The following is a 12,350-nucleotide window of genomic DNA, read 5'->3' as shown; positions in this document are numbered from 1 at the left end:
TAATATACAGCCACATAACCATGTGTGTAGTGAACTGGGTGTGTCATATAGTAACACACAAGTTTGCAGATAGACCCTTGCACTTGCTAGTGCACGCTAATAAAGAAAATTGCATGTGCATTAGCTAACTTAGTTATGGGCGATGCGTGACGAGGGGAATGATGAGTGAAATTAACCGCTGGCTGGACGCAACAGTCCAGATTAAGTGATAGCTGAGTGGGAGACGTCTACTCTTATATAGAGTCTGAGTGTGGACTTGTGCATATGAGTGTGCATCACTTTGCTCACTTGGTAGAGCTTGCACCCCATGTACCAAGGCAGAGTCATTGCTGCAGCAGCCCAGGGTTCATATCCGACTTGTGGCCCTTTGCTGGGTGTCATACCCCCTCTCGACCTCTTATTTTACAGTTCAGTCAATCAAAAAAATAAAAATGTCTTCAAACTAAAGAAAATAGTGTGGTCTAATTTCTGTGGTAATAAGCCTAACCGTACTTGTGTAGAGACATTCTCACAGAGGTATGTGAGTTTTTTCAGCACTGATGGAGCATTGAACTCACCTTTGCTGTTGGGGGTATAGAGGGTCTTGTCAGTTTGGATGAATTTCTTTTGCAGTGCTGAGGGTCACAGATGAGAAGCCAGCCTTTTGGTTTTTGTTGGACAATTCTTCACACTGATTTTGACCCTGATATCAGTACAGTCTTGACACTCCACAAAGGAGTTCTTACCTAGAACACTGAAAATATTTGACTTGCATTTGTGTGCAGAGGAGTTGGTAGGGACCTGGTCATGGGTGACTTTTCCACACAGAAGCTATACTGCAAACCTTTGCTCTTATGGAGTTGCCAAAGATACTACAACACCGACGTGGAAAGTGAAAAAGACACTGCAAGAGAAGGATGTTGTTTTCAATGGAGAAGTCTGCTCAAGAGTCTCACTCTTATGACCAAACATTTAACATTGCACACTTTGTCTGAGTTGAAATTGGTTTGCATTTGCATTTCTTTTTCTTTTTTGCATTTCTTTTGGAAAATAAAAACTCAGTGAAGCATCTTTTATTTTTTTGTTTGCCAGATATGATGACTCAGGAAGCAAACGGAGAAATGTTGCTGTCCTTAAACCATTGACAGTATTATAGTAGAATTGAAAATTAACCTGAAAATTAAAATAATATGAAATGTTTATTTATTGGCAGACAACATGTGCAAAATATTCCAGTGTGCTTCTTAGGGACACAACTTAAACCATATCAGCCTACGCTCGTTATTGGAGCATTACAAATATACAGTTTCCCACAGAATGGCAGTGCGACTGTGGTGAGGGGGGAGTGATATATTTGTATTTCTAATTTTAGGGTTAGGGTTAGACACATCTATCTAACACACACCAGCTTTCTGCTTCTCTCTCAAGGTATCATGTGTCTGCTCTGTTGATTTTGTTGTCTATAATATATTTTAGTCACCCACAAACACAAGTGATGTCTTCTATGATGTCTATTAAAAACTTAACTGTGTTTTTCTTGGTCAGTGCTTGCAAAGAATTTTCCATCGTGTCCACCATATAACGTCTCTCTCTTTCTGTCTCTCTCCTTCTCTCTCTCTCTCTCTTTCTCTCTTTGTTTCTCTGCAAAATACTAAAATGAGATGCTGGTTATAGCAGGTGGCCTGCCTAAGAAAATCTATGTGGTTCAAAGACCGTATAACTTCCTGTGGAATAAAATGAATGCATCCTCTGAATGGCTGTTCTGTTCCCCTTTGTAGAGACTGCCGATCAATCTATTTAGAGTGAATATTGGCTCATAATGATTGGTGACCAATCAATCGAAACATATATAAATATACAGTACATATATATGACAGAAAACTAAGGAAGAGCATCATGGGTCTCCTTTAAAAATATAGTTACTGAACCACATGCTGTTTAGGATTTACTGACTTACTGAGAAACTGAGGAATACTGACAAATATACTTAATGTTTTTATGTTATTATGTATTTCTTAACAGTTATTTGAGTGTTACAAAATAACTTATTTGCTCAGATAAGGATATTCTGCCCTAGCATGGACTTCATATGTAATGAGTGATCTATTGATTATCTTGGCTAAGGACCTGCAATGGATCAATTCAATATTTCATCATTGTTTGGGACTGGTTGTTTGTTTGTTGTGTCTGACATATTTCATCACTGTGCAAATTCAATTTACTGGCATCATTTAAAGGTCCACAGCACCTTGACTTATGCTACACAAACACAGGTGAAATGGAACAAAGTTAAGCTCTTACTCCCAATATCTGTCAATACTGTATGAATTACTGTAAATGATTACAAATGCAGAAAGTCCCTTGTTATTGATCTCATTACAATTTTTCTGCATTGTCTTAATATATTTTCTGAAAAACTATTAAAATTCTCAAAACATTAGAAAAAATCATATGGAATTACAATTTCATTAAGAAAATTCAGGAATTCTGGGTTCAGAAAGCTTTGATAATCTGGTCTGTCTTAAAACAATAGTCACATGCCCATATGTACATTGAAAGGCCATTAAGAGATCACTAAAAGTGTTGTAAAGTCTACAGTCTTAGGTTTAGTGGCTTTTCCATGAACTTTAGGGTTGACTTTACACCATTACATTCATTTACATAATGTGTCTCATCAATATATAATTCAATAATGCAGGATCTTACTCTATAATACAGTATTGTATTTATATGTTGTTGCTTTATTAAACTTTCTTACTACTTAACACAAGTTTATAATTTGAAATCTCACCCATTCAAATAAGGTAGGCTACATAATAAATGTAAATAATTTGTAGATATTCATTTAATTTTGTCTTGAGGGGGCATTTGTTTAAATGGAGTACTCATTCAGGGTACTTTAAGGTTTGGATTTGGACCTAAAATTAAAAAAATGAATACGTAGTATGTATACATGATACAATTTAATTGTATTTTTCAGCATGGAACTAGACAAGGGTTCTCCTTTCATTATTATTCTCCAGTGTGATGGAGCCACTAGACATATCAATGTCAAACCACATTGTAATTGGCCTTAACAGAACAAGATAGAGAAGGTAAAAGATTTATAATAAAAAAAAATTAAATAAAAAATAAAATGAATAAAAATAGACTTCTTATACATAAACGAAGAGAGTAGTTGTATAGGGTCTATGACCTAGCGTGTTCATAGAATTTAAAGCCTAGGCACTGATTGTTGATTGTTTGGCATTGTGCATTCTTGCTACTGGCAGCTCCATATATGCTATATCCAATAAAGACTGTAGCCAATGAATCTGAAAAAAGCTGAAAATGAGGAGGTTGTCAGTAGAGGGCTAACTTTTTTTTTGCTGCTGTCAAACCAGCTAAAAGTGTTTGTGTCTGATAAAACTGGAGGCTTACAGCAGAGGTATCATTCAGTAGGAGCAGCTTAGGACAATATGGCACTTTAGTGTTAAGTTGGATAATGTTATTGATACCATTTTCCAAAAAATACACTACTTCTGGGCAATTCCAGTATGTGCAGAAAAGACCCCATGTCCCCATTAGGGCATAACTCACAATTAGGAGAGGATTTGAACTTTATCAAGTCGAGCGTTCTAGGAGTGAGATACATTCTTTGCAAAAATGTAAACTGAACTAAACTGTTGACCAGCAAATTTCATTGACAGAACAGCCAAGATCCCTAGTCCACATTTGATGGACTGCTAGAAGTTAGTAAGTATATCCTGGATACTAAGCTTCTAGTATGACCTCACACATCTAGCAGAGAATGGAGTGAATGAGTTATTAATAAAGCTTCACCCCACGAGATCCCATAGGTATGCATTGCTAACCTGAGCCAGAGGTAAAAGAAAAAAGACCTTTATATACAGAGCACAAACCAATAAATTATCTCATCCCTTTATCAAAACAACTGACAGCGTGTCAACACCCTTTGCAGACCACTGAGAAAACTGATAGGGGGCTTTCCCTGTAATAAGGTTGAAGTTATTAGATATGGCGCTATGCGTCCATTTTAGAGAGGTCTGGGTGTGATTTTCAACTAGTAAAAAAAAAAAACCCATGACTGGACCAAGCTGGCACAAAGGTTTATGGGGCAATGCAGAATAAACAAGGTCTTGTAACCGATGAGGCAAGGTTCTATTGGTCTATATGAGATATGAGCATTCCAGCATTAGAGTCAAGTCCAATATGAAAAAGAAGTTTATCACTGAGGAGAAATATCCATTTTAAATTATGGAGATTCAAGCTGATAACAAGTTCTTCATGGAAATCAGATTTATGGATAAAGATTTAACACTGGAAATATTAGGAGGGAGTACAGATTGATTTAATAGAGTGATTAAGAGGCAATGTTTGGGACTTGGACCAATATGATCCTTCGTAAACACATAGATTAACTAAACTGGGCAAAAACATCCAAAATATGAAGGATTGAAAGGCGGCATTATTCGAAATAACCACTGATATAATCGTAGTGCAAATAGGGAATGAGAGTGATGTGCTATTGTAAAAAGTGAACTGGGTTCAATAAGGGGATGTTGCCTTATCCGTGTTGGGCGTACAGAGGTTCTAATAAGAAGAAAAAATCAGAACAGATCAATGGGCCAATTGAAGGTAATATCATACAAATATATTGGTATATACCTTGTTAAATTCTTACACTGTCAGTAACAGGACTTGGTTGTTCTAGTTCAGTCCATATTTTCCCTCATGTTGATTAACTTTTCCTAATCTGACTTGCTCTGCGACGTGATGAAAAATATAATGCTGCAGTATGATTCCTTATGAACTCCTTTAATAACCCAAAAGCATCCAAGGGTCTTCACACAGAACCTCTATTTTTCTATCCTTTAAAATATCACAGTATTTCTGAAATCATTTCGACATTACATAAATATCTTTTATGCACTGGATGTACAATTTACTTTCTTTATATTATAATGTTTTTTGCTAATCAATTTAGCCAATGAAACCACAAATACATTTTCCACTTGCATAACTTGCAGTGGTTTTAACAACAGCTTAAATGCACCCTATATTTCTGCCTGTATGATCATACATGAGTTCATATTATATGTCAGTCATATATTCTGCGCATCACAGTCGATTTTTTAAACAACACTTTGCCCTTCATTTTACATTGCTAACTTACCCATAGCCCTTTACTCCACTGACCCTCAAAAATTATCAAATGTTGAAACTTCAACTTCAAGTTGAACTTAACAAAGCTTAGTATTGACAGTAAATCAATATAACAGTGATCACCTTTTGTTAGTTTTCATAATCCACAGTAAATATGTATATACGATTGACAAAGCAACGAGATTTAGGACCATAACAGTGTTACATTAAATGCAGTGTAATATTGCACCCATTTAGCAGCCTCATATTTTATAGCAGTGGAGGCTTTTTTGAAAGAACCATTTCTTGTTTCCACTACTGCTGACGATCCAAAGGTTCATTACCTGCCATTCCAGGTCTCATATGCCCCGTACAGGTATTTTTTCATATTCCCTCACAGTTTGACACTCTGGCTTCTGCAGGGTCCAGATACTCGACTCCCCAACGTTCTCTCACCCGACGACATACTTGTATACCTGGTAGGAGAACAAGTTGAAATAAAATGAGTCTTCATGTGGCCAGCTGTCTGTAATTAACGGCTGGCACAGAACATTGAAAACATCCTTATAAACTTCCTCGATTCGCTATCAAAAAAACTGTAGATTTAATGTTTAATCTACTCAAAAAAGCAGTAACAAGTAGATACAAGAAGAGTGAATCTTAATTTAGATAGCTTGAAACTGTTTAGATACTTAGACATAATGAAATAATAGAGAACAATACATTACATGCACATTACGTCCAAAGAAGAACTTACAATTGATTTTCCTGTCTTTGTAAAATATCTTTGGATGTTTCCCGAGTGACAAGGTAGGTTTTTTTTGTTCTCCTTAGATCTAAAGCCTGCCTGTAAACAGCGAGGGTAACACTGAGAAGTTGTGCACTAGTTTCACCCCCTGAGAACCCACATCAGTCAGTTTCTGTAATATAAAATATATAGGAGGAGAGAAGAGAAGGTATTTATTATATGCATAGTTAAAGGGTCCTATACTAACATTATGTTGTATTTTCGCATATTCCCAGGTGCGAGGTGCACGCCTTAATCTTTTAGGAATCTAATCCCATAATATTTCGGAGCTACAGCATCTTACTTAGTTTAAGCTTTAAAGACGTGATCTCTCCAAGTCAAATAAACACTTACACCTACCCAGCACTTTAAGTCTGTGTCATTTATACTGCCATGACAAAACATTACATATTCCCTTTTTATGGCAGGGGTTAAATACTGACTATTTGTCTTGGCCAGTACTTTCCCAGATATCCACTGGTTGCCTGACGATGCAAGCTAAGTAGCTAGAGCTGCTAGTCATAGGTTCATATTTAAGCAATAATCTATGTAAGCTCTTCTCATCTAACTCTCTGCAAAAAAGTGAGTAAGTGGTGTTTCCCAAAATGTCAGACTTCCCCTTTAAATGGGCAATCATTTTAATGTCTAACTGGAAACTCCATTAAGATACAAAGTGCCCATAAAATGTCAGAAAGAGGCAAAAAATACCCACCTTCTTTGATGACTTTCAGTACCCGCATTGTGTAAACATCAGTGGACAAACCATCTTCAAACTTCTGCAGTTCCACTTTGTACACTGAGGACAGTCAAGTTGCAGATTGTTAGCTTGCTTGCTCCATAACCTACTTATTCTTTCAGTCTCTTACTTACACAAACATACAAGTCTGGATAAAAGCACAACATAAATGCAGTCAATTTACAGTCTCTTACCAAAATCTATTTTGGTGGTCTCAGTACTCTCGCAGGCCTTAGCTATGCGATCCTCGTTGTCGATGTCGCCTTTCTTCTGCATACTGCAGTTCTCTGGAAGTACACAATAGGAACAGTAATATACAACTGATGAAATGATTAAAAATAAGCACATGTGGATGCATCAGTGTCCATGGATTAGTTGATGGATGAGAGCAGGTGTATCTAAGTCACAATGTAAGTATGTTAGTGACTCTGATTGTTGCTCTGATTGTACAGGATCCTGCCGTTGCTTGTTGCCGCTGACAGAAAGTTCTGATGGTTATGTTACAATCTGCTGATTTACTGTAAAACTAATTGCCCGACCAGCTCCTTTTAAATAGACACTTTACTGGTGGTAAAGTCGTAAAGTGTACCCGTAACAAGGAATAGACTACTAATTACCCTGAGAATATGATGGTATATTTTTCTCAGTAGCTCTGAAGGGAGATTTATAAAGCTAGAGAGAGTAATTCTAGTGATGCATGGTTTGACCATCATTTTTAGCCATTTGAAACAACTGAAATAGCTGAAACATTTCAACAACAAATTGATTAGTTTTCATGAAATACGCTAGAGTTAACATGAATTCTAATTACTATGATGTCCTGAATTTTCCTCTAGCACAACCAGCAGGTCGATCACCTCTATTAAGCACAATGTTAGATGTAAAAAATTTATGTTTAAAATAGACGGATGAGGTTGTCAGTTAAAAACCATCCTGTTTACCTTCAGCACATTCTCTGCATACACCATGTCTACAGAGCTGCAGAAGCTCTCCAGCTCTCCTCTCTGGATGGTAGAACTTCACACAAGGTGTCTCTGCAACAAGAAAGAAAGAAATTCAAAAAATGTTTTTAAATTATTCCAGTCCATCAGATAATGTACATAATACGTTAAAAAGCTAATGATGAATTGTGTTATCTACTTTGACATCTACTGGCAGCAAAGAAAAAATATCTGGAACTACTGTATGTTGCTAAGCTTCTCTGAGACTCACGGTTATTGTATTCATAGACAGACACAGCAGCTGGTTGTAAGACGTCCACTCTCATCTGCTGATGGATCCTAAAAGTGATCTCCTCTGGTTGTATGTTAGAAACCTGTGGAGAGATGTAAAACGATAGAGATAACAAAATAAAGAACAAGGAAGAGAGAAAACAGAAGAGGAAGAAAGTGTTGTCTTACCTTGTTCAGGTAGATGGTGACTGAACTTCCTTCTGACAGGGCTGAGTTTAACTCATATCTTGCAATGATGCGGGCAGGTCCTTTGGATAACTATACACACACATACACAAAGTCATATCATTTTCTAAACCATAAAACACTTGGCTTTTGAACTGTACACTATGTGGGTATCATTGAAGGTTCTTACTAAGTTCAGGTCATTTGTGTTAGCGGTGAAGCCAGTTAACAAGCCAATATCCAAAATTGACATGGTTGAATTACGCCGTATGTCCTTAAACCTGTACAAAACATTGACAGAATAATTAAAATAACAGTATACAGAAGATGTAGAGAAAGAAATTTTTTTTATCAAATGTCAAATCAAATGTCCTCTAAGATGGTTTCAAAAGCAATTCAAACTAGTGGGAATGGGCAGTTCCTATTAGCTTAAATGGGTGTGAAAGCTTATTTAAAAGAACACTGAAGAAGTTTGCACCATCATATTTTTCTGATGAAAGTGTGAAATAGGAGTGGATAACAAAGAACTTATGGACAAGGAGTGCAGGACAATTAAAAACTGACTTGTTTTGACAATGATGAAGAAAGAGCAGTCTCTCAAAGAGAGAAAGAGAAGAAAAACGCTGGCAGAGCACTGGGGAATGTTAGTATAAAGCAAAAAATGCTGCATGTTCATTTTGTTTCTCTGACAACAATACAGCAAATGATTTGCTATTAGTTTAACAAACATGCTGTGGTTCTGTAAAGCAAATTGCAGACAAAGTAGTTGAAAATATTGCTTTACTACTTTTTCTTCATTTTACTCATGTTGTCATCAACTTCCTTCACTTTATCGGGTTCAGTGTCTCCAGTGCAGCACTGTTTTCCTTCCTGATTGCAGCTCTGCTCCACACCTATCTGCATTCAATTTACCCAGTCTGCTCACCTGCCTTCAACTAACTCATCTACTAAACAGTATGTCTACTCCGGTTCTCCATCTACTCTTTACCAGATCATTCAGTCTACAATGGGAGTTTACACCTCGACATTCATCCATCCATCTATCCTCAGACTACTCCTCACCTGCCTGCCTGCCTACCTGCCATCTTTGGTAAGCCATCGCCTCAACCCTCTCATCATCTTCTCCATCATATTTTTCTGGAATACAACCAACTTAACTTTACCTGACTCTGAATCTGTCTTGCATCTGGGTCCACACCTCTATCAAACATAACAATATTCACAACCTTTACTCTTTGATAAATAGACTTGTTCTGCACTGAAAAGTATGCAGTTAAGAACTAATCAAACAATATCAGGGAATGATGTTAAAATGTATCCACTCAATCAATTTACAATTTCGTCAATTTACCTAATAATATTAAAAGTGAGAGGGATATAGGATTTAGTGGCATCTAGCAGTGTAATTGCAGATCACAACTCTGTCTGTCAAAAACAGAATGCCCCGCACTACTGCCTGGTTGTGGCAACTGAGTCTTGTTGTTGTTGTTGCTTGTTTGTTTTTCCCCTCTGGTGCCTTAAAGTCTTGTTATACAGTCATGGACGAAAGTATTGGCACCCCTGGAACCTTTCCAGAAAATGCACCATTTCTCCCAGAAAAGGGTTGCAATTACAAATGTTTTGGTATACACATGTTTATTTCCTTTAAGTGCATTGGGACAACACAAAAAAGCAGAAGAAAAAAGCCAAATTTGACATCATTTTACACAAAACTCAAAAATTGGGTCGGACAAAATCATTGGCACCCTCAACTTAATATTTGGTTGCACACCCTTTTGGAGAAAATAACTGAAACCAATCGCATCAACAAGTTTCCTACACCTCTCAACTGGAATTTTGGACCGTGTTCTATGGGATATAGATCCGGACTCATTGCTGGCCACTTCAGATTCTCCAGCGCTTTGTCTCCAACCATTTCTGGTGCTTTGGTGAGGTATGTTTGGGTCATTTCCTGCTGGAAAAACACCCAATGACCTCTGACGCAGACCCAGCTTCTGACACTAGGCCTCATTACAGGCAAAATCTTTTGGGATAGTTCCTCCAGATTTCATGATTCTTGCACACAATCAAGCACCCAGTGCCAGAGGCAGCAAGACAACTCCAAAAAATCTTTGAACCTCCACCATATTTGACTGTAGGTACCGTGTCCTTTTTTTTGTAGGCCTCATTCTGTTTTCTGTAAACAGTAGAATGACGTGCTTTGCTAAAAAGCTCTACCTTAGTCTCATCTGTCCACAAAACATTCTCCCAGAAGGAATGAGGCTTACTCAGTTATGTTCTTGCAAACTGCAGTCTGGCTTTTTAATGCCTTTGTGTCAGAAGTGGGGTTCTCCTCGGTCTTCTGCCATAGCGCTTCATCTCATTCAGATGACGACATATGGTTTGAGCTGACACTGTTGCACCCTGAGTCTGCAGGACAGCCTGAATTTGTGTCGAAGTTGACTGAGGTTGTTTATCCACCATTCGAACTATCCTGCGTTGCATTCTTTCATCAATTTTTCTCTTCCGTCCACAGGGAGATTTGCCGCAGTTCCATGGGTTATAAACTTTGCGCACAGTTGACAAAGGAACTTTAAGATCTCTGGAGATTGACTTGTAACCTTGAGGTTGTTGATATTTTTCCACAATTTTGCTTCTTAAGTCCTCAGACAATTCTCGGCTCTTCTTTCTCTTCTCCATGCTTGGTGTGGCACACACAGGCACACAATACAAAGGTTGAGTCAACTTTTATACACTCTAACTGGCTTCAGTTTCGATTTCTATATTGCCAGCACCTGTTACTTGCTACAGGTGAGTTTAAACGAAGATCACATGCTTGAAATGAAATTATTTCCAGTCAATGTTTGGAGTTTTGTGTAAAATGATGTAAAATTTGGCTTTTTTCTTCTGCTTTTGTGTGTTGTCCCAATGCACTTAAAGNNAAACATGTGTATACCAAAACATTTGTAATTGCAACACTTTTCTGGCAGAAATGGTGCATTTTCTGAAAAAGTTCCAGGGGTGCCAATACTTTCGTCCATGACTGTAACTGTTGCCATTAGTGTGATGGTGGTTATTCCTTTTACGTTTGTAACTGTATCTCTCTTGGGGGTGGGAGGGTATACGGTGGGCCCAGGAGGAAAAATGGTGTCACATTAATACTTGTTAGTATGACTTTTTGATTATACTTACAAAACTTTTAGTGTCAGCTTGTATGTTTTCCCATCACTTTCTGCAGCAGAAAAAAAATCAAAAACAATTGTTAATTCCCTTTTATTATAAAAGAAAAATAATTGGCAGGAAGATGGATAGAGAACAGAAAAAACTAACAACAAACAAGCAGACAAACAGATAAAATGACAACGAACAAAGACAAATTACCTGGGCTGAACTCCACTGACAAGTTAAATTTCTGACAATCGCTTTCCTTTTCTTTAGGCAGAGCGTAATACAGTGACACCATCTGTCAAACAGAAAAGTGCATCTTCAATAAAATATATACAATGCCTTGTCACCGGGACAAAAGCATCAAGGGATTGTTGCAACACTCTTGTAATAACCCTAATACAGGAAATTACCATTGCACTGCTACATGTGCTAACTGTACTAGCTCCCGCCACTAGCTAGTTAGCAGTCCTGTTAGCTGACTGTACCCGGACTGCGAGCTCAAAGAGGGAAGTATGTTTACACCGCTAGCATAGGAGTTTTGAACTGCTGGGAAGAGGAGGCTTTCAGGCTTGGGGCCAGGGGCATCAAAGCGAGCAGTCAACAAAGCCGGGCTCAGCAGCCTCCCTGTGACTACGGCTGGGACCAAACACAGCCTTCGACACTGACAGATTTACAACTGCTTCAACCAGAACTATGACTCCTGGACGACAAAGACACGGTGGGTTCAGGCAGACAGGAGAGGCATGAAGCAAGAGGAGCGTGTTTGTAGTGAGGTAAGTAACAATATACATATTGATAAGTGTTCGTTTTTGTGAAGTTATTTCTTCTACTTTTCTGCTATCAAGTTGGCACTTCTTTATTAGACATGAGCAATGTTTCTTTATTATCAGGCTATGTACCACAGTCCTTTAAAGTACCTGTAATTAAACCCCTTCTTAAAAAGCCCTTTCTTTTTTTCTAACCTTTCTTTTTTTCTAACCCCTTTCTCTCTAAAAGTCTGGAGAAAGTAGTCGCAAAACAGTTGTGTGACTTTCTACATAGCAACAGCTTATTTGAGGATTTTTAGTCAGGATTTAGAGTTCATCACAACACAGAGACAGCATTGGTTAAAGTTAATAACAATCTTTTAATTGCCTCCGACAATGGACTTGTCTCTGTA

The 12,350-nt window shown here is 37.7% G+C and overlaps 1 protein-coding gene across 1 annotated transcript; it reads right to left on the bottom strand.

Moving 5' to 3' along the window:
* Nucleotides 1-6,519: 6,519 nt before the first annotated feature.
* LOC118326907 (complement C3-like) lies at nt 6,520-11,486 on the bottom strand (the record flags this gene model as incomplete). Its single annotated transcript, XM_035660068.1, is given in 8 exon segments — nt 6,520-6,707; nt 6,842-6,934; nt 7,589-7,681; nt 7,860-7,962; nt 8,048-8,137; nt 8,235-8,325; nt 11,216-11,255; nt 11,405-11,486. Coding segments are annotated over 8 exon segments (750 nt in total), but the record flags the coding sequence as incomplete, so codon positions are not given.
* Nucleotides 11,487-12,350: the final 864 nt, after the last annotated feature.

This window comes from Morone saxatilis, unplaced genomic scaffold (assembly GCF_004916995.1).
Source record: "Morone saxatilis isolate NCDOM2014 unplaced genomic scaffold, NCSU_SB_2.0 Contig17, whole genome shotgun sequence".
Lineage (NCBI taxonomy): Eukaryota > Metazoa > Chordata > Actinopteri > Moronidae > Morone > Morone saxatilis.
This window is presented reverse-complemented; position numbering and strand designations above follow the sequence as displayed.